Source organism: Rhinolophus sinicus, chromosome 3 (genome assembly GCF_057876585.1).
Source record: "Rhinolophus sinicus isolate RSI-liver-muscle chromosome 3, RSI-T2T, whole genome shotgun sequence".
Classification (NCBI taxonomy): Eukaryota; Metazoa; Chordata; class Mammalia; order Chiroptera; family Rhinolophidae; genus Rhinolophus; species Rhinolophus sinicus.
This window is the reverse complement of record NC_142503.1, coordinates 21,118,290-21,142,029: the sequence shown is the minus strand read 5'-3', so window position 1 is coordinate 21,142,029 and position 23,740 is coordinate 21,118,290. Positions and strand designations below refer to the sequence as shown.

At 43.1% G+C, this 23,740-nt stretch overlaps 1 protein-coding gene across 5 annotated transcripts in view; it reads right to left on the bottom strand.

The window, feature by feature from the left end:
• Nucleotides 1–23,740, bottom strand: part of PDZD2 (PDZ domain containing 2) — a 330,846-nt gene that overhangs the window by 49,432 nt on the left and 257,674 nt on the right. For all 5 annotated transcript variants that reach the window (XM_019737273.3, XM_019737274.3, XM_019737275.3 and 2 more), the window contains 2 exons: nucleotides 21,370–21,525; nucleotides 264–375 (listed from right to left, as the gene is read on the bottom strand). In XM_019737273.3, coding sequence (XP_019592832.3) covers nucleotides 264–375; nucleotides 21,370–21,525 — 268 coding nt within the window. The remainder of the gene's footprint in view (nucleotides 1–263; nucleotides 376–21,369; nucleotides 21,526–23,740) is intronic.

Here is a 23,740-nt window from a genome sequence, read left to right as displayed (position 1 = left end):
AAAGTAAATGAGCCAGGAAATTTAAATTTCGGCAGACACAAACAGAGATGTTGACATTCACAGCGTTATGACTCAAATAAAAATATTCACGTGGGTACCCAGGCTAAAAGCAGTTTTATGCCCGGGGCATGCACTATCTAAAGAAAAAATAGTTTTGAGGTTTTAAGGGAAAAAAAGCTCATCCTGCTAATGACTTTGTCTTCCCACTCCTAAGGCTGGAAGCTCATTTTCAGACAGGTTGTATCCGGCAGAGTTCCACGTACCTGAGAGGCGACTTTTGAGCTTCATTTTACTGCTGCCCTGTTTGGGACTTTCCAGGTTCCCTTTGCAATCCTCGGAGCTACACGAATCTTGGGGCTCATCTGTCCCAGGGATCTGAAATGCAGAGAACACAGAGCTGATGGGAGAGGCTGGCCTGCAATCCCCTCCGAGAAGTTATCTCAAGGCTCAAGGAACAGGGATCCGGTGTCACATGAGAAATAAGGGTCAAAGCACAGCCCTACGGATGGAACCACGCAGCCTCACGCTGTCAAGTGCCTCCTCAGCTTGCCCCTCACCGCACAGAACCAGGGAGGTTTCCAAGTTTGTAGGTTTTTTCATTTCTTGAGGAAACTTGTTGGACGAGGTCACCTATGTGGTCACAAAGCCACACCTGCAGCGCAGGTCTTTTACTTGTGGGCTAGTGCTTTTTCCTATAGTGCAAACTACAACAAAAATTAAACCAGAAATTTGAACTCAATTCTAAGGTTCTTAAAATATGGTAAAACCTTGATTTTCTGGCAGCCAAATAACCACACCCCTCGGGTCGACCACATATTCCATGTGCTACACTCCAGAGTACTGAATAAACATCTCCCAGAATCAAGCATTACCCAGGCTACCTGGAGGCATTCACGTAAAGTCAGCCCCCATCTCTGTAAGCTGTTCGTCTACACTGCCAGATCCCCAGAGGTGATACAGAAAGAATGATCCCAAGTTCCATTGGGTTCTCTATCTGAGAAAAGCCATGCTTAAACAAACAAAAAAACCCAAAAACCAAAAAACTGTGTTTATTAGAGAGAAGACTTATGCACTGAGTGCTTATAAAAAGTTTGGGCAGTAAATTTACATGTACAAAACTTATGAGACACACCAAACAATGAGGCTTCCCATTTGAAACTTTAATTTTCTTTGAGGTTCTGGAGGAAATAAAATTATATTAATTAAAATAGATAAGATCCACATGAAGGAACATAGATGTACATTAAAAAGACACAGAAGATATCCTTTAACACTTAGCAGTGATTGGAAAGTCATGTAATTATAATGTGAAAAAAACACCTGGATTTTAACAGATAATAAAAATTGTAGGGGCCGGCCCTGTGGCTCAAGCAGTTAGAGCTCCGTGCTCCTAACTCCGAAGGCTACCGGTTCGATTCCCACATGGGCTGGTGGGCTCTCAACCATAAGGTTGCCAGTTCAATGCCTCGAGTCCCCCAAGGGATGGTGGGCTCCACCCCCTGCAACTAAGATTGAACACAGCACCTTGAGCTGAGCTGCCACTGAGCTCCTGGATGGCTCAGTTGGTTGGAGTGCATCCTCTCAACCACAAGGTTGCCGGTTCGACTCCCACAAGGGATGGTGGGCTGTGCCCCCTACAACTAACAACAGCAACTGGACCTGGAGCTGAGCTGCGACCTCCACAACTAAGATTGAAAGGACAACAACTTGACTTGGAAAAAAGTCCTGGAAGTACACACTGTTCCCCAATAAAGTCCTGTTCCCCTTCCCCAATAAAATCTTAAAAAAAAAAATGTACCTTGTATATTAAGTTCAATATATGAAAATATATAAATTAAGCAGTAAGAGTAATCTTTCAGGTAACCTCCCCTTCTAAGAGGTAATTGTTTATATATAAATCTTATATGTAATATGAAGGATTTGGAAGATTCCCCTTCATCCTCAAGTTCAAGTATCTTTCTGGATGAGAAACAGGAAAAAAAAAAAAAGGTCTGAGAAATGAGATACAGGAAAACTGAGGAAGGAGCTTTGGGAAAACAAATTAATCCTGATATATAAAACTAAGATAAATTTGGTGGATTCTTATTACAATGTCAGGGACTGGCAGGTCTCCAGGCTGAAATTATGAAGTAAAGGCAAGAATGGAATCCTGAAGATGACTTCAGAGATTCTCTAGGGGGATGTCTTTCCGAACCCCAAATGGCGACATTAATTCATACACAGTGCAAGAGAACCCTCTTGGAGACATGCCAGGGATATGGGCACAGAAGGTGACATGCAAATAGAAATAATCCAAAGAGAAGCCTCAGGGCCTCTCCTTTGCTTGGCTTAAAAACTATGGAAAGAACCTGTCTCAGGACTGTAAACAGCAATTACGGGAAACTGAGTTAAGTTCCGGGTTCTTTCTGGTTACACCACCTGACCCAGGCTATCAGCCTACAGAGGAAGATATTCCTCGGGTTTGCAAGTGAGTACCTTCCCTGGTGCCCATTAAGTGGGTGGCTTATTATACTGTGAAAAAGGTCCAAGCCATCAGAAAACATGTTTGAGAAGCTCATGTCAAGGGAAGAAACCCATCCCAAACTACTGTTTCTGGACTTAAGAGGTTTCCTTTTTCCATTCTCCCAGCTACGTTTCTAGCCCCAGGTTTTCAAACAATCAGAAATTTTGGAGATGACGTAAGCACTCACAGGAGTAACCCAGAAGGAAAGTGGCCTGCCCAAGGTTTCTCAACTCATTGCAAGCTAGGCTGACTCCTGTGTTCCAGCTTCATGTATTACCAGGATACTTTCCCCCACTCCATCTCAAGATGCCTTTTAAAGTAGTATTTTGGATGATCAATACTGTACTGCACTGTATAGTCCAGGCACCTCAATTTTTTTCCAACTTAATTTTTACAACAAACATATGTCCCAAGGTAAATAATATCTCCATTTGACCGAAGAGGAAATAAAACGGAGGCCCTTAAGTTTATAACTGAGACCCTTTTGTTTAGAACATGTATCCGGGATCTAGCATAGATTATGTATGAAGAAAGTAAGAGTACAAAATGAGTGATGAAGAGTTTTACAAGGGCACTACGTCAGATCTGCAGTGCTTATGGTGTGAGTACCAATGCTGTAAACTCTTCTGGATTTTTCAGAATCTGAGAGAGGTGGATTAGAAGGGAACCATAGCCTTAAGGAACAATGTTTTCCTTTTTTTTAAATCCCCAAATGCACCAAAAAATGAAATGAGATTGTTTTTCTATGCTCTATAAATTACCATTAAGATTTCTTATACCAAAGAAATCTTACGGTAAAGATGGCATATGTTACATTACTAATGAAATCCTGTAGCCAAAACCAGTAAGAGTGGACTTAGAGATTTCTCAGTGTTGCAGAAGGAATGGCTGGTGAGCTCAAGGAAGGAATGAAATCTTATTTCAGACCTCCCTGAAAGTGTTAGCACAGGGCTCTGAATTTAAACAAAACCATTTGCTCTTATTACAGAAAACTGGTCTGTCATGATTTTAGGTGGCTTGTAACTCAATGAACAGGAAGTAGGTTGCTTGGATACATGAGTTCCAGATTATTTCAGGAAGTAGCAACATACAAAGTGCAATTTTGATTACAATGAGCCTCTTTTTCAGTCTTATGACTATTGTCTGAAAATGCCCACACTCTAAGAAATTTCCTTTGCTGTATTTTTTTTTCAGATGCACAGAACAAATCAAACTGTTCTGGAAATGATGTCATCTTAGTTGTTCTAAAATGAAATGTGCAAAAAGTTCTTCTGGAAAGTCTTTGGTTCAGAGAAACAGTTGATATAATCTATTATTCATCAGCAATTTCTGACTCATATGTTACATAATAATGCCATTATATTAATGGACTCTAATATAATCTGCCAATTTCCAAGTTAGAGCTTCTCTGTTCGCACAGTTTTCCACATTTGTAACCTATGAGAGTCTCTCTCAATGAAGGAGAATATCTAGCTTCTGGTTTTATAATGATATGGTAGGGTAGAGTGATTAAGAATCCAGCTGCCTGGGCACAAATCCTGGTTGCACCATTTATTAACGACTGAGGCACATTAGTTAACTTGTTTGAGCATCAGCCTTCTCACCTGAAAAATGGGGCTTGATTTAGAATTAAATGATATAGGCTCCTGATTAAAGATTGGCAGATTTCCCTCTCTCAACCACACTAAAATGATAGGGAAAAGATTTTGAAAATGAAAGACATAATCCCACAAGGACAAAGAGAATAGAAGACAATAGCAACACAATTCTGGAAACCAGTAAGTAGACAAATGTGCAGTAATGGATCCAAGTTGAGAAAGTTGAATCTTAAACTGGAATTGGAGAAAGCCCAAAAACAACCCGGTCTGCACACATAACTCCCCCAAAGGCTCAGGAGTTGCCAAGAGGATCTCTGGAAGTGGACATGAAGGTAAGGTTGTAGTAGTGGTGTCAGAAATGGCTGAAAGAGTTGAAACTGACTGACACAGGTATCTGGAGAAGATCTGATGTTGAGGGAGAGCCCCAGGGTCAGGAATGACCTAGACAAGCTTTGCTGTGCATCAGATCACCCAGAGAGTTCCTAACAGCCTAGGCTTACGGAAGGGGGACTGGGCCTGGCCTCTTTAATTCACCACTGCCCTGGTCTAAACAGAACCAGCGTCCAAAGGAGAGACACAGAGCTGAGCTGGAGTTTCCCCAGCCCTTCCTGCCCTCCTCTGAGGCTCAGTCCAGAGATGCAGAATAGGAGAATGAGGCTCCCAGTTGCACCAATGTAGCCCACCAGCCAAAACATGACGGGGGTTGTTATCATCAGGCTGCAATCTATTTAGAACACAGGTAAATTAACCAGCAATTGTGGAAGCTTCTGTCCCACTCTCTGTATGAACTACAAGCACATGAAGTGTAAGCAAAGTATAATGGAATTCACACGTACCATATATGCATAGGTAGTCACATGTACTGTGCCCATAATATATTAATAGAGCATCGATGTCAGAGGCAGTTCTTCAATTACATAAATAAGGAACAAAAGTACTTATTTTTAAAGGGTTAACATTATCTTCTAATTATCTTATAGGATTATTATGAGGATTAATAAGAATGCACGTGAGAGTGCAAGTAGAGTACCTAACGTGTATCATAGGGGTATAGTGAATGAAAACAGAACAAAACCCTCAAGCTTTCTCCCCACCAGGTCTTCTCAGGTGCCTCTGGATTTGATGATTGCACAGACTACGATGATAGCTATAGACCACAGAGATATACATTTCAACTTCATACCTACAGAAAGGCAACAGATTTAAAGAAGAAAGCGAAACAAATAGGGACCCAAAGAGAATATACCGTTTTCCTGGATTGAAGATGAGAAAAAGCTCCATAAAATTACTGCAAACCTAAACGCTAAGCAGGCAGTTTAAAGGCATGTGCCTGGAGCACTTTGTTTTTAGAAATCAGGTTTGCACAGGCCAGCAAAGAGGGTTGGAGAATATACTGTGGTCTTACAATCAGAATAGGAGCAGTGCAAGCGAGAATATAAAGAGTGCATGATGATTTGCTAGAGGAACAGAGGTAGTTCCTTAAAAAGATAAGATCTTATCAATGGATCTTGGACTTTTGAATTTTTTTCAAAATTATCTTTTGAAAAGCTTCAAATATAGAGAAAAAAAGATGAGCTCTTAGATGATGGTGAACATATATGAAAGGCAGATGAGATTGTGAAGTCCAGGACAAAATGATGTATAAGGAAAAGAGATGTGTCTAACTACGCTTAAAGTGAGCATCCAAAAATGGGGAGACATTTAGCTATTCCTAGCTTAGAGGGAGTGACTGGGACCTAAAGAAATCCAATTGAGGAAGAGAGGCAAAACCATAGAGAACAGAATGCAAGAACTTCCCCTCCAGGGATCCCAGTCCTGATAACAATGAGAGATGTGATTTATAAACTGCAGATAAAGAGCATGAGTAAGAGGATTTGGGACAGCAATACCAAGAGGGATTGGATTTAAAAGTGAGAGGTGAGGAAATCCAGGAAGACTGAAAAAAAAAATAAAAATTCCTGGGTAAATTTTAAAGGGACATAGATATGTTTGTTGCCCTGAGTGAAGTGGCCTGAAAAGTGTATGAAATTAGGGCTGTAAAGGAAGCAAACATGAGACGCACCAATGGGGAGCCAAGCAGGACGATAATAGGTCAGGACTTGATGCTGGTCTGATGGGAGAATATTTCCTGGGTGGAATTAGCCAACTCAGAGGTGGTGTTGGTCAAGATATATTTGAACAACGAACACATATTTTAGTAAACAGAGGACTCATTGATTCCATTTCTTTCACAACGATGGGTCCCACATGACAGAATCTAGAATAGTATTTTAGAAAAAACTATCTGCGTCAGAAAGCAAAGGAACAGGGGAAGTGAAAAAAGGCACACAGACTCAGCAAGCAGGGCTATGAAAGAAGAAAGGAGTCCATTTAAGCAGCAGGTTAAATAGAAATTCAAGGGAATCTTCCCAAAAAGAGATAAATATAAAACATTAGAGGCATATCCAATTACTGCCCAAAAATATGTAGCAGAAAATGCTACTTGACCTCTGCAACCTGAGAAAAGATGACTGTCCAAGGAGCAGGTGGCAGAAGTATTAGCACTTACTAGCTCATTAGGGGTATAAGCTTCGGAGTCATTAACAGCAGGTCTGGTGGATCTGCAGAGGGTGTTTTTCAAACTGAATAAATGGGGGTGACAGATGCAGCTTCTTTCAGTCTAAGCATTTCTGTATCAATAGGCAGTGGAAATGGAAAATGTGGCCCAGGATGGAAAATGCCTGCTCCTCAGAATGTGGAAGCCCCATCAGAGGTGCAATCCACACCCAATGCTGTACATCAGGGCACCCTATACTTTTATCTTAAAGTGTAAATGCAAATTAAGAGGCTCTTGAATATAAACAGAAAGCACTTTACGTAGGACCAGGTTAATTCCACCACCCAGACTGGGACGTTTCCTGAGAGTTAAGTTCATGGTCATGGACTCCAAACAACTGCTACAGACTGACTGGCATCTTTAAGAGAAGCCAAGAATATTTTCATCATCAGCCCTCCTTTACTTGATGTTACGGAGTCTCTGCTATAGCCTGTAGACAGACATTTCTCCTGAATGTCTGGGTCTCTCCCATTTCTGTGTATCTTGTAAACAGACAGAGGCTGTTTTCACTCTGGATTATCCATCCTTAAAGGATGTTGTAGAGTGAACAGCCTTGAACGTTAGAGACAGTGACTCAGGAGAAAGGGGCAGATTTGTGTAATGTCCAGTATAATAAAGATAATGTCCCTCTCTGGAGCGAAGAGCAGTCAGGTTTGCTTCTAGCCCATCACAAGTGATTCAGGCTGCTTTTGCTCTGGGTTCCCCAGTGTGCTAGAAATCCCGTGTGTGTACCTGCCCCTCTGCATCACTCCCAAAGGACTTGTGGGGGGCAAGGGGAAATTATGCAAACATAAAGCTCTAAACTGGGACTGAATCTTAAACTGGGATTGGAGAAAGCCAAAAAATGCTGTGCTTTGAGTAACAAAGTCATTTGTCTCTGACCTAGGAATCTCATGTCTTCTGCCAGCATCCACGAATCTGTAGTGTAAAATTTCAGACTTTTTACAGTTCTTGACATGGTCTTTGGCAAAATTAAATAAGGTGCTGGGAACAAAATTTTGCCTGGGACCACTGTCCAGGGGCTAGGGATTGGCTCACTTTTCTAAATGTCAAGGGTCTGCAGCCAATGTTTTGATACCATTGTGAGTCCATTTACTCTTTGTTCATTTACATTTCACTAAAAAGTAAAGCACACAAGAAACTTGCTGTTAAACAAATTCAACTTTCTTGGAGCTGAAAGAGACATATTTCTTCTAGTGGAAAATATCCCAGGCTGCAAATGCTGAAAAGCACTACCTGTACCTAGCACCTAATACAAGAATCTCCTTAGTTAAGATGGAGCAAAATAAGAAATATGAGAGATTGAAGGGGGACATGAAGTGCTTTGGTTTTTAACTCAAAAGGTCAAGGAAATTTAAGTTTGGATGTTAATTACTTTAGATTTTAACATCTTTGGATTATAACTTGCGAGGGGATTTGAATTGATTGGCATTTTAATTATTTGAATATAGTTATGTTGACATTTTTTATCTCAATACAGAACCTCTGAAAAGCTGCACTGGACAATGTGGTTTAGAAATAACTTTGGATAAGAAACAGCACAGGGACTAAGTTTTAGCTTCTGGCAAATTTTAGTTTTCTGGGGTTGAGGAGCAAACCATCATTGTCTACTACGAGACAGGCCCCTCTGGTCCATGTTAAAAGTCTAGTACTTAGAAATGTCCTATAACTGCTGTCCAAAGCATTTATGAGATCTCTGTGAATACACTGTGACTAATATAATGTCGAACTACTGAGCATCATCTGTCTTGCTCAGCTAACTGTTGAAGCCTTACAAACAAATCATGCAAAGGGTGGCTTTTATCTCTAACCATTTCCATTGTGCAAGCATATCTAATCCCAAGGAAAATTGCAGGATTGGTTGCATCCACTTCATGCCATGTTTTTACAGTTCCCAGCATGTGGGGGGAAAAAAATCTGCAGATGTGACATAAGTCATCTAGCTCCAGATCTTGAGGAAGCTTTCTTTGTTGGCTTTCTCCCCTGGTCAGTATCTATAGGACAGTGGAGCCTGGCGATTTCCCTTTCATGCTCCAGTCACACTAAGATTATTTTTAGGCTGCCAAAGGAAGCTCTTTTTCCAAATCTCTGGGGCAGATGTTGGAGTGACCAAAGGAGAACCAGATGGCCATCAGAGAGGCCAGGGCTGGGAATGAATAACCATTCAGAAAAAGGGAATCAAAACAACCATCAGTCAGCCCCAAAGTAGCAAGAAACCTGTGAACTGACTGCAGAAATTTAAACACAAATCTACCGCTACACTCAACTTACTGCTTTCCAACACAGACAGTAACTCAGGACTAAAGAGGACAACAGTAAAACTGAAAAGTGAAACTTGCCAAGCCCCAGTATGCCCTGGTACACGCAGAGCACCAGAGGCTGCTGGGGGGAAAGGCGGCAGCTGATGTTGACAGAGGCACTCAGGCTGTGGCTCAGAGAAAGAAATAATTCTGTCCTTGTTCTCTCTCAGCCCATTTCCGGTTTCCTCACATTTATCATCCCCAAACCACTTAGGCCCACTTTGTTGGTGATTTGGATGATATTTATGCATACAAATTAAAGAGCTCTCTTGGTCCCTTTAAGGACATAAGAATGTCATCAGTCATTGCCCCACGTTTGCGCCACCTGTGGTGAATTTGTGTCACCTTCCCAAGGAGAGGTCATTGTCCTCAAGTGACCCTCAGTCATTCAAAAATAACAGGAGATGCGAATGGCAAGAAGGAGAATCTGCATGTGTCCCTCCTTGGTATTGATTTCGAATTGAGGCAAGCACAGACATTCTCTACGAAGCAGGAATCTCTCACACTGGCCATGTTCCCATGACCGAGTGGGTGAAAAAACTGTGGGTCTGGAGTTCTTTGGGTTTGTGGGCTGGCAACTAAAGGCAGACCCTTGGGTCATTTCTCAGCAGGAGCTGGCTGCCTGTTCACATTGGACATATCTCTGGGAGCAGGACTAGGCTACACATTCCCCTAAAAGCCAGAATGATAAAATCTGGGGTGTGTGTGTGTGTGGGTGTGTGTGTGTGGGTGTGTGTAGGAAAATCTCAAAATATACAAAAAGTAGAGGGGGGAGGGCTATCAAAAAGGCATGGAAAAGAGACCTAAGAAGTAAACAGAAGGATTGGCAGGAAAGAAAATAAGGGATGACTCGTCAGAGGTGGCCTAACAGCAGCTGAGTCCAATCCCATTCAGCAGTAACAATAAACACGCCAGATTCTTGCAGGGCCTTTTTTTTCCTATACAAATGTTTTAGCGGAACTTTTACATGATTCCATGGCTTATTGTAACAGAAAGGGATTGTTTTAACTGGGTATACCACTCAGGCAGGTTTTAGAAGAGTAACTGGTCATGGGGAAGATGTTGTGGTTAAATTCTGATCTGCTGCCTTTTCCAGATCAACATGAGCTGTACTCCGAATTCCTTCTTTTCCAGGAGTGGTGTTGAGTTCATGCTGATGTGCTGATAGATATTTCGAAGGGCATGTACTTCTGGAAGAATCTGGAAAGCTGAGATGTGCTCTGAGGAGGCCAGATGGGAAGCAGGAATAAAAGGCTGTCCCAGGCTCACACATGAGCACCTACAGCAGGGGCTGGCAAATTGCTGCCCGGGGGCCAAATCTGGTCCAATACCTGCTTTTGGGAAGTTTTATTAGAACCCAGTCACGCCCATTAGTTCACTTAGTGCCTATGGCTGCTTGTGCGCTACAAAGGCAAGTGAACAGTTACCAGAGACACTGTTTGGCCAGCAAAGCCTGTAATGTTTACAACCTGAACTTTACAATTGCTACCCTCTCACAGATAGGAACAGCTCAGACCCATCCTTATCCACAGTTCACTGTGAACAAACTTGAGAATTTTTAGGAAACATAACTTAGAGTAAGTTGAAGGGAAAGCACTGGCAAGGACAGACATCTTAAGCAGGCAAGACTGAATGGTCTACCATGGTATTTCCTCTAAAACATCTTTGTCGTGCAGCCATTGTGATTTTATCTTTTAGTTCCATCTTTAAAAGATACCAATACAAGTTACACACCAATTTGTAGGACAATTGGAGACCAGAGGAACACAGTACACACTTTCCACGGATACAATCAGAAAAGATCCAGAATGTGGGAGACGCTTTAGGGCAAGGCATTTAACTCTGGACATGTTCAATCCAAAGTGGCAGCACTAGCCACGTGCCTACTGGGCACTAGACACGTGGCTACTCTGAATGGAGATGTCCTGTAAGCGCAAAAAACACACCAGATTCCTATGCCAGGGTACAAAACAAGTGAGATTGCTCGTTAAAAATGTTTATATTGACTTTTGTTGAAATAATAGCACTTATGTGGTTTATACTGACTTGAATAAAATATATTTAAATAAAAAAAAAGTAATGTTTTTCTCCTCCTAGGCTGACGTAACTAAAAATAAAATTCCTTTTTAAAATTAAAACCTAACGATACCCTCTAAAGAAAAAAAAAGTTACCAATAAGAAACTCACTCAAAAAAACAAGGATTCTCATTTTAAAATGTACATATTTTGCTAAGTGTCATAGGATTATTGGCCACAACTTAAATTGGTTTAATCAGATTTCTTTACTAACAAACATAGTACTTGAAACAAATGGGAAGGGTTTTGTTTGTTTTTTTGGTCTTGTTGTTGTTGTTGGTGGTGGTGGTGGTGGTAGTGGAGGTAGGAAAAGGAAGAAAATGACTTGGAGAATAAAAAACAGGATTCTTGGGAACCTGGAACCTCTTCGGGGAGACTGTGGGAACTTTAGGGAGGTACTAAGATCCAGGAAACCTGTGAAGAAAGGGACCAGCAGGCGAGGAGTGGATAACAGGAGGCTAGAGGGTAAACAAAATCTCATTCAAAATATTGCTTTGGATTGGCCTTGCTTTCAGGGGAAAAAAAGGAGAGGAAACTCATTTCATTCTTCTCTACCACCAAGGAGCCCGTAGCTCGCCAAGCTGTAAGGCTTGGAGAACCCACCCTCCAACTAGCAGGCTGGCCCTGCTCCCTTCCTCCACTGACCAGCCAGTAACACTGCTTCCTGCCTTTCCATTGTCATGGCCACCCCTCCTTCCATCCAGGCTCTGACTACTTCTCAGTGGGGTTACAGCAAAGCTTCCAAATCTATCTCTCCACCTCCAACTGCCTTTCTTCCTCTAACTCACTGCTTGATAACCTTAAAACAAAAGATCTGACCCTGTCACACAACCATCAATGAGTCACAGTACTCGTAAAGTAAGTCATGAGTCCTCGGTCTGGAACCAAAAGCATGGGCTGGACATTTGCACTTAATACACTATTTGTTGACCCTTGAACTGGCCTTAAAATGTCCTATTTGTGGACCACTGTACATGTTATTTTTCTGCTCTAGAATGTCACCCATATTTGTGGGTGTTCCTGTGGCAATCCTATGAAGAGTCAAATACCACCCCATCCATTGAACCTTCCCTGATCACCGGGAGGAATCAGATGTCACTCCACTACGTCATACATAGCACATGGCTCCTAAGGATTTATTAGACAGAAATGGGGAACATGAAAAGAACAGAAATAACCGCAATTCATTATGGAATATAATAAGTATCGTAAGAGAGGAAGGCTGTGTGAGTTATGTCTCTGTATCCCCCAAAGCAGCCAGCAGAGCACTCACATGGATGGCAGTGAAGCTGGCTGAGTCTACTGTTCATTCATACTATGACTTGGGTGTGGGCAACTGAATGTCACGTTATCAACTTCTGAGGTGGTATCTGGCATCAGCGGAAGAGCGTTGGGAAGAATTAGAGATGTTTGCTTTGGGAGCTGAAGAGGGTGTGTATGTGTGACGTGCAGGTCACCTAGTTGCTATCACGAGTTTTACAAGGTAATTCCACCAATATTTATTAATATATTTGTTTCTAGGGGAAATAAATTTGAACATCCAAACAACAACTTTGCCAGTACATTTTGAAAGCATCTCCCCACCATGTATATAAATCAGGAGGTGTCTTTCTGATTCTGAAGTGCTAAAATGTGAGAAACGGGCAAATGAAATTGGCAATCAGAGGAAGTAGAGATGACAGAAGGCTGGAGTAATTAGAAACGTCTCTGAGGAATGACGGGCATCAGAACCTTGATAGTCAGGAGCAGAAGGAAGAATATTTCAAGTGAAGGAATAAGAGCAAGAACCAGAAGGGAGAGGCATGTTTTTTTTTTCTGCAAATGTCATTTACTGAGCTGAATCAGTAGCTTACGTAAAGAGCTGGGCCAGCAAAACCAAGCAAACAAACAGCAAACACCAAGCCAGGCAAGGAAACACTTGGGTGGGGAGAATTCTATTCATTTTAAACAGCTCTATGGCTTTGAGAAATTTCTGCCCTGGATTCCACAGGGCAACTTCTGCTGTTATATTTTGCTTTGTTTTTATTTCTCAGCTCTGTACTACTGTGTTGTATAAGATGTGGTAAACTAGAGAAAAATACCAAAAAACAAAACAAACAAAAAACTCCAAATGTTCCACTGTTCATGAAGTCTTCAAGTGAGGTGTTTTTTTGTTTTGTTTTGAGCACTCATTGCCTATTTGTCTAACTCATCTACATGCGGTCAAAGGTAATTTCGTCATTTGCCTAAAAAAACCAACACAATAACTGGAATTGAAACTATGTAGGGATATCCTGTTTCTCCTAAGAAAGTAAGAATTTGTGGAGCACTACTCTCTCCATTGACAGTCTCAAAAGCCACCTACATGTCAAGGATTTCTGTGACCTTAAAGGCTGACCGAAGCTCATAAACAAATAAGATATATTACTTTAGATATATGGTGCACAAAGGAGTCACATCATCCTGTTTTTTTCCCTGTGGAATTGCCATCATTTTGTCTATGGCAGAAGAAATTTTTATTTCAGTTTCATTTCCGAACTGCCACTTTCCTTCAAGTCTTAATACATTCTACTTTACATTTCAGTGTGAGAACTACAGATTTAAACTCCCACAGGACATATAAAACTAAATTAATAAGGGTGATATTTATAAGAAGAACATTCAGGGGAATGGCGGAAATGGGGGAAGAGCTGAAAGGCATCTTGGAATACTGCACAGGAACGCAAAGATGGGCAATATCTTATCTGAAGAGATAAGGTCGCCTCATGATGTCTGTGGTATTAATTTCATAAAAGAAATTAATCTGAGGGGAAAGAAACTATTATATGCTCTAGTCGTCCACATTGTATTTTCAGTGAAATTTGAAGGAATTTTTCAAATCCAAAAGATGATAATAAAGGCGATTGCACTCTAAGGGGATGTCTTTAACTGCGTATCATAATGCTTCGTGCCGTGACGTCAACCTTTGTAGACTATGTAGCCGGCAGGCACCCCCAGCATAAATTCATAAATTATAACCCTAGACTACTGTACTAATGTATACATGCACTATAAAGTACAAAACCATTGAAAATGAGATAAAAATCTATATAAGTCCTAATACTTTCCTCCCACACTCCAAGGTCCCATCTGGTTCCCTCTAATACCCAGGTGCACTCACCCCACTTTGGAGACCACTGCGGTATTAGACTAGAGAATATTTGCTTTGCTATGCAGATCACACGAGCTGTTTACTTCCTTGAGAACTGCAAACTGCTTGGATGAAAATGCAGCACAGAGCCAGGTAGCGAGTTGGAACAGGCCCCAGGAAATGTGCCACGGGAATAAGCCTAATTCAAACTTCAGCAGTTTTCTGGGCAATTCAGCCAAATAATTATCCTTATCTTATTTTCCCCCACCCATTTAAATACTCACTTCATCTCCTTAAGTATGAGACCAAACCAAACAAAAACCACCCCCAAATGTAAATCTTACTTTCTTAGACCAGCAATAATTGCAGTCTTGTGGTTCTTATCTTGTTCTGGCAATTCTACGTACTGTACTGAGTTTCAAGCCACCTCCTACAGATGCCAAGTTGAAGTGTGGCCTAACGAACGTCTAAGTGAACTGAGAGACCTACTTGGGGAAGGACTCTGGAGGGAGAAGAGAGGGTGGGTCACAGTTTGGGACAGTGGAAAGAAAATTGTACAACTCGGGGAAGTGGGGGTCAGTATGTGCTGCTGCCTGCGCCACGAGTAACACAGTTTCTGCATTACCACCACCAGTCTGTATACCAGGGTGGCTGCCAAGGTGATGAGAGCCATGATGTGCAAGCAAGTCTGTTCTCATGTAGGATCCAGAGCAGGCTGGGGGAACTGCGCTTCCAAGTTTCCAACCACAAATACATTGGCCTTGATCCTTCTATCCTGAAGTACAGAAAGGAGGAGAGAGCTGGGGGCCCAAAACCTCCCTTATCTCAAAGCCATGCACAGATAGGTCTGTGGCCTCATCTAGCGCCCAGCCAGGAGACTCTTAGGAGCCCTGCCACTTTGTGTCACGTCATGGAAATTGCCACATGGGCAACAGAGGGGTGTGTTTGGACCTGCTGCTTCCTCCGGCCGCCAGCATTTCCCAAAGTTTTGCTTTTCAAATCTGGGAGGATCAAGATCACCTGGGATGCTTCTGAAAATTGACTCCTGGGCCCCATCCCACTCAGGCCTGCCAAATGGGCCCCTCCAGTGTAGACCGCGGAGATCTCATGATCAGCTAAACCACGCCATCCCCCTGCCCCGGATTTTAGACATACGTAAGAATGTGGAGCTACCTGTGTCCATTTATGTGTCTGCAACACACACTTATTCCACTTACATGTCTGTGCAGTGCCAGAGTGCTTTTCTTAGTGTGTTCACCTTTTCTTTCCCTTGAGCCATACTGTGACTCACCTGGGGAACAAGTTTGCTATCAGCGGAGCTCAGCAGTCTTCTCTCCCGTCATGGATTTCTCGGCTATAAAATGCAAAGTTTGGACCAGCTAATCCCATGGTTCCTGGTAGCTATTTACCAGAATCTGCAGCTTCGAGACTCGCAATCCCAAGCGCCTTTCTGTGGTGCCTTCTTGCCTTGTCTTTTCACTCCCATCCCACTTACTGCTTCACCAACTCCTTTGGGAAGGGCAATCCCTTATTATTGTTATTGTTGTTATTGTTGATTTGTTAAAAATCAGTCCCAAGTTCCCTTTCTGCTGCTTGCAGCTTTTAAATCTTAACCAATAAAAAATAACAAACCTACTCTTTTGTTAATCAGGTGCAATCACGAATGTCTTGTTATAAGGAAAGGGACACTGTGTCCTCCCAATGCTATACGTGGAAAAGAAATTTCTACATTACTGATATTCGTATCCCCAACGGAAACCCTCAGAAGGGAGAGGCAGATAGACTTTCTAGTTTGTGGACACAAACAATAAGTGCCTACTATGTGCCATGCCCATTTGAAATTCATGGTATGCTGGGGAAGGTGGGTAAGTCAGTAGAAGGTAAATAAATCTTATGATGAGGGGTATGCAGGGGCATTAGGGAATGAGAGGGTACAGCAACCATACACCTGACTGCCTACTGGGCCAACCTCCACCCATCCCATGATACATATTTAGCACTTGGGATATAGGAGTGAGCAAACCTGACATGGGCCCCCATGGATCACCTACTAATAGGGGAGGATGACATCAAAAAAACTGTCACATGAATAAATGTATCATTATAATCTGTGTTAAGGGTCATGGAGGAAATTACAGGGTGCTATTACATTCTGGGGGCTCAGGCATGAAGGATGTATGTATCCAGGAAGACTTCCTGGAAGAGGCGAATCCTAATGTTAGGTAAGTAGGAAGAAGAACCCTAAGGAGAAGGGAAGAGCGTTCCTGAACCAGGAGAATGAGGACATCTTTAAGCAACGGCTGCCACTGCATTGTGCTTTGAACCTCAGAGCCCAAGGCTGCCCTATGAACAGCCTGTCATAACACCCGCCTTGGCCCCTCCAGGCTGGCGGGAAAGAACATTCACTCCCCTCACAAAAAGCTCGGGGAACCCGGTGCCAGGATCTCTCTGCATTAATAGTTTTACTCTGTGAAGATCTGGTTTTCAGCCAGACATTGGGGTCTTTCTGTTTTAAAACTAACCACAAGCTTACGTACTTGGTGCTCACTGTTCTCTGCCTCACACTCTCACTTCAATTCACCAGAAAAACCTAGCGCAGGCCCCAGTTTCCCATCCAGGCCAGCCTGACTCAACCAGAAATGGTACTTCTGGATGCTGCAATACAAATCCTCAATGCCCAGATACTTTTGGAAACATTTAGAGCCGAACACTGTATCAATTATTCAATCCAAATAAAACACGAGAGCTCCTCTCCTGTCTTTCTATATCTGGATGGATATCTACCTCAGAGGATGATGACTTTTCCAGAAGACTGTGATTCAGGTTTTCATACCTCTTGACTATTCCACCAACAAACAAAGAATCGAACACCAATGATCAAACTTACAGAATCGTCAGATGCAGCTTGGCTCTTCTTTCCTTTTGAGAGATGAGGTCCTTTATTCCTGCTTAAGCCCTAATCACCCAAAAGGTCTCCAAGATTTTCCCAAACTGCTGATTCCAAAAACGTTAGAACTGATTCCAGATGCCAAAGGAAGCCGGATACAGGTCTGTTGATGGATGTGCTAAGCAAACTCTTCCTAGCTGAGCTCGCACAGATGCAGATTGCGAAAGGCAATCTGTACTTCCATTGTTGTTGTTGTTAAAAATATAAAAAGGGAGACAGGCTTCCAATCACTTCAGAGGTATCACCACCCATTTCATCCTATAACATTGAAACTCTTCTTCTTCTCTTCGTTTTAAAAAGAGCCACTTTCTCAGAAAGCCAGAGCATGGATCTCTTTTCCCCCTTGAAAAACGTCATTTTTTTAAAAAGATGAACTGTAATTATTTACACTTCAGAAAAAAACACACTTTTCTGAATAGCCAATAATAACCCATATGCCACTCATTTTATTGGAGAGCTCCCACATTCGCAAACGTTAGTCTGTGTCCAAACCACCTGGAAAGCTTATTGAAAAACAGATTGCTGGACACCACCCTCAGAGATTCTGATTCAGCAGGGCTGGGACCCAAGGCTCTGTATTTCTAACAAGTTTCTAGGTGACACTGATTCTGCTGGTCAGGGACCACATTTTGAGAACCACTGCTCTACAGATGGCTGTATGATCAAGGCATATGTACTGAGTATGTATTGAATACAAGGTACTTCTGTGGTACTGGGGTGCAAAGAGATACCCTGACTTCAAAATTGACAAACCTTAAGTATTTTCTTTCTTTCTGCTCTGCCATGAGATAAGCAGTAACAAATAAATAGAAAACAGCAGATGCTAACTGCCAGGGAGCAGTGATTAGCATATTTGGGAAAGAGAGAGAGATCACTGTAAATGCTTCAAGTGGAGGGAGGTGTCTCAGGTAACTTTGAACTTCATTTGGTCTTTGAGAGGAAGGTAGTGCGTAGATAACCAGAGAGGAGGGCACGTGTATAACATCTCAAAGCAAAACCATCTCAGTTCCTTTCAGTCTCAACTCCCCTTTCCATGGGATCCTGGCAAGGGGCGGAAGAATTATGGCTCATGCCCTCCGCAGGCTTAAGTGCTCAGCTGCACCACTCCAGTAGGGTTCCAGGTATGCAAAACCTGCAATTGAGTTAAGTCCCCCTCAACTGGCCACAGGGACCAGAAGAGAATTGCTCTCCCTTATTCTCCAATCAATGGCAAGGCCAGATCTCGCAGTGCTGCAATGCCCCAGGGTGCTGACATCCTAGCGGGTGGAACAGGCAGGGAACTATCCCTCCGAAGAGCGGATGGAGAGGGGCCCAGGCAGGGCACATGTTGGGGGCAAGAAGAGGGAAGCAAAAGAGTCAGAGGCTTGGGAACCAGGCTTGTGACCTGAGGACGTAAGAGGACCAGTGATCTCCGAGGGAAGGACTGGAAGTGGTCAAGGAATGACAGGAGCTCACAGCAGAATCCCTCCCTCCCATCCACCCTCTACTATATTCTAGGCCTTGTACTGTCCAGGCAGAGGGAGAAGCTTAAGGCAGCACAGCCTTTGCCCTTGAAACGTTTAGCTCTAATGAGGAAGACAGAAAGTAAAAAGATAAATTATGAAAACAAGATGGTGAATGCGATAATGGAAACCTCCACACAGAGCTAGGCCAGCACAGAACACAGACCAAGTAACTCTGAGGGTCGGGGAAAGGTTTCCTCATGGGGAGGAGTGATGTTTGGGCTCGGTTGACAAGGATCTTGCCAGGCAAAAAAGGTCTAGGCAGAAAGAACAGAGGATGCCAAACACACAGTAGCAGCCTGGGGAATGTGGACCTCCCGGTGCCGGGGAACGCGCATGTTTGGGGCTGCTGGGAACCTAGAGAGCAGAAAGGCAGCGCAGGCTGGAGCGCATGCAGGTCATGTTCAGGACTCGGGATTTTAGCCCCAGAGTGACTGAGAGTCGCCAAATGATTTTCAACCATTAATGACACGGCCAGCTTCTCATTTAAAAACGGTCATGGCGGAGCAGAAGACAAAGTGGAGAAGACAGAGCTGAGGAAGAATGACTGATTAGGTGGACCCGGACCACAGCTGGAGAAAGAGCCAGACTTAAGGTATTTCCGACACCAAACTGCGGTCTTCAGGATTGGATATGGTGGTGGGTGGTGGGAAGAGACTCCTGTCACTGGAGCCAGACCCCACTGAGATGGATGACAAGTATGGAAATGACTATGGAATTTCACCGTCCCATTCCTGTTCTTCTTCCTACCTCTATTCCGCAAACTTGATATTCACCATATGGTTTTATCCTGAGCACGATTGGAGCTTTTTGAAAGGAAAATCTCATTGTTGTTTATTGTAGCCACAAAAAATAAATCGTAAAGTGTGCTTCTGACAGGTCCTTAGCATTTGTATTACACTTGCTCAGCCTAAGTGCTTGGAGCATACCGTCACTTACAGGTACAACGCTAGTCAATGTCTGAGTAGAATTTGGCAGCAGGTTTAATCAGTCTCATCTGTGAAATAAAAGGCAGGGTAACCTAGTTGATTAAAACTGTACCAGGTTTCTTTCATTGAAGGTGGTTCATTAGGGCTTAAAAATGACAAAGAGTCTTGGATTGTAAACATAGTACTAAAAAACATATAAATATATTTTTTTCTCAGTAGTTCAGCACCTTTATAAGGTACCGAGGGCAGACTGTGAAGTCTGGAAGATACCGTGTGCCTGCTGTCCACCTCCTGGCTGGCCCTACAGGGCTCTGTCTCAGGTCCGGTTCTCCTGCTTGAGACCAGCGCTCAAGAGAATGGCTGACAAATGACAGGTGTTTATGCAGCACGGGTGGTAAGCCAGGGAAGAAACTCGGGTGTTTCCTCGTGTGAGTGCTCTGTGACGGGGACAGAGCAGAAGGTTGAGTGGGGTGAGGTGGTGGCTGAGGCACGGAGAAGGGAGAGCTGTCAAAGCAGGGTCACTTCTGGTTTCTCCACCAACAATAATGAGTTTGAGATTTGTGGTGACAACCAATAAAACGATATGTGATTAATAGGTAAACTATTTTCTTTTTAAGATCATGCCATTGGTGAGCATGGGAACTGGGCACTGCTAGAAGTGTAAATCAGTCTAACTTCTCTGGAGAAAACCTTTGACTAAGCAATTCTAAGGGGATCCAAATGGCAGAAAGAGGGCACCCTCCCCATGGCTGGTTGGCGGGTGTGGCGACAGAGCCAAGAGTGCAGTTTCCAGGCTCTCTCTGTCATGTGGAAAGGTGCTCACTCAGGTAGTAAATGGTCATCAACTGTGATTGGATGGCCATCAGCTGTGGCTAGTTGGCCGTCAGCTGTAACCAGTGAGCCATTGGCCACTAATATAACTGCCGTGGCTACGTTAGCAGCAAATGGGGGCTAGCAAGAAGATGGTGGCTGGCAAGCGTGGACTGCAGTTAGCACAGCAGAGTGTGGTGGAGTGTGGATTGCGGATTCTGTGGCTCCTGCTTCCTGTGTCTCCAACCCAGCTGCCAGCGAGAGTATAGTGCTATGCCTCCCCTACCTATGGCTTCGTGGGTGTTCCTTTTTGGCCTCACCATGTGGGGAGTGGGACCAGAGACCCCGCGTGACACCCTGCATGACAGTGGGGAACAAAGGCTAATAAGAGTTTACACTAAAAATGACACATCTGTCAGCTCTGGGAGACCACGGAGCCACTGCAACCATAGTTATCCAAAAGCCCTTCTGACTGTGCCAGACAGTGCGTGAGAGCAGACCACTGAGTGTGTGAAGTGTCACAGGCTGTGTAAGGAAGAGCTACGAGCTGTGCGAGAGTCCTGATTTGATTAAAATGTTAAGACATATCTATACAGCTTTGCCTGAATGGGTATTGTATTATTTTAACATTCCACTTTCAACCAGAAATCTCTCTAAGTTCAAATTCACAAACAATAGTTTTCAAACACTCTGTCAATAAGTACCAATAAAATCCTTGTATATATTAAGCATCCTAGAAATTGATATATGCACAGAACTTAATACCCAGTTGTTCTCCTATCCTGTGCCTAGTTTCAACTTCTTTTTCTTAAATGAAAAGCATTACCTCACAGATCTTTCTGGAAGATTTTGATTAAAAAAATAAAAAGAATGTACTGCGATCCTTTCCCATCCTGGCCTCTATCATACTATCTCAAGCTTTTATCTCAGATCCTGGCACGTGTCTTCAGGAAAACATCATTCCAGCAGAGCAGCCCTTCAAACCAGAGGTACACTTACGGCTCCCTGGATGGAAGACGAGCCGGTCCCTTCGTCCTCTTCCCCGTCTGGCTCCTGTTCTTCATTGTCGGTCCAAGAGGACACGTCCTCTACTGAGCTGGTCAGATCAGGCAGACTTTTAGATGTTAACCTCAGGAGGTCCTCTGCAGAGTTTTCCTATGGGGATACAATCAAAGGCCCACGAATTATCCCATGGCACCAGACAGTTCTGGGTCAAGGTCAAGGAAAACCTAGCAGAAGCAACTGTGGGTGGTCACATGCTCCCAACCCAAAGACTATATGGAATGTATGTTCCACATTTCCAGGATTGCAAGGTTACCTCAAATATCAGTGGTGTAGACCCAATTTAAACCCAAACCATTTTTTCCCCCTGAAGAATCTGTTTCTTGGAGGAATGTTTCTGTAGGCAATCCAAGCTTCCTGAACTTCTGATCCCTTGATGCCCTCCCCTGTCTTGCTTTCAGGATACAGTTTAAATGTCCTCATTAGCAGACCAGCATCTTAGGGTTTTGGCCTCTGCCCACTTCTCCAAACTCATCTCCCACCATTCTCTCCATCCAACCCACACCCGGCATCCAAACACACCAGGCTCTCCCAGGTAACTAGGTTACCCTGCCCTTTATTGCCCTCTTGCCTTTTCCACCATCAGCTCCTCCTGCCTCGACCAGCCTTCCTCTCATGACGAAGGCCTATGTGGGCAAAGCTTGAGCATCCTCTGCTTTTGCAGGCCTTCCTGGGTCACCACAGGATGCACTCCATTTGCTCCTCTTTCTTCTCTAACGTCCTTTACTGGGTCTTTTATTGCCTTGCAGTGCATGTTTAGCTAGACTAGTCTATCTCCCCTGCTGGTCTCGAGAGGTCCCTGAATGTCACACCGTGTCTGCTCATCACGGCGTCCCCAGGCCTAACACAGAGTTCAAATATCCGTCATATCCTCCCCTCTTCCCATTGCTCATCTCACTAGCGTATGTTCATTAGAAAGAGATTAGACTGTATTGAATTACAATGCCGAAGTGGAGACTGATAGTCTTTTCAATAAAAGCAGCCTTGAACAACTTTTCAAGGTCAACAAAAATACATGGAATGACTCCATTAAATTTACACTCTAAAGGGGGCTTCTTCAACACAGCCCTTCCTATGCACAGATAAAGCCAGAATACGTTGTGGGATGCAGGCAAGATTGCTGAGGCCACGTGACAATCCTAACTGCAAAAGAGGACACACAGGAGCTGAGCGGTCCCCTGGGAAATGCCACCGCATGAGGCCAGGGACTAGGGCCGCAGGGCTGATGTGCGGCCAGAAAAGAGAGACATGTGTCCTCTCCTCATTCTCCCACACCAGCCATTTCTACAAGGCAGGAAACATGTGGAAACTTTTGATTATCGTATTCCTTGGGGCTTGACAGAAAAGAGAATGAAAACAACAAAAATATCCATCTTAAACAATGGATAAACTATTGAGCTGGCACCTAGTGACAGTGACATTGGATGCAGGTTCTACCTTCAAGATACCTGAAGTTCATTTTAGATCAGTAATTGTGAATGCTATATTATCAGACCTTGCCTAAGGAAAGGAAAAAGAGCTATTAAACAAAAAATGAGTTCAGTTTAATTAATTAAAAAAAAAGACAAAGGTCCCAACTGGTGAGTAAACAGCACAAGTCACAGGATAGAGTACTTCACGGTCATTAAACATGATACTGTAGAAATGCAGTTCCTGATGTGGAAAGATTCTTACAGTATGCTACTTAGTGAAAAAAAATAGCTTCAAAATAATATGTCGTAACTATAGGAATAATGAAGGTAATAATAAACTGGATATAATAATATGTGATAATCATAAAAGCAAACATTTCTCCAAAGGCTTGTTGGGACCAGCTACACTATTCAGAGCCCTTTATGGCTCATTTAATCATCCTAATATCCCATGATTCTCACTGTACAGACGAGAAAACTGAGATGTTGAGGGATGTAGTAACTTGTTCCAGATACACAGCTTTTAAACGGCTGTTCTGGCACTAAGTCCAGCTGGAACGGCCTCAGGTACACTGTCTCCTTGCGTTTGATTCCATGTAATGAAAACGTGCATGTGTATATTGCACACATATATGTGTGCTGCCATCTGGAAGGACACACCAGGTAGTTAATAGATGGTGCTCGTGGCAGTATTACAAAAATTTTATCTTCTTTTTCTTCTATTTTTTTCTGGGGTTTCTACATTAGATATAATAAGTACTTGTTAACAAAAACCAAGAATGAAAAACAAAAGCACAAGAGAAATCTGTATTGCTATGCATGTACTTCATAGGAACATCAAAACAAATTTAAATGCTCTGATTTTATTTATTCAACAAAAACGTTCTAAGCTCCTA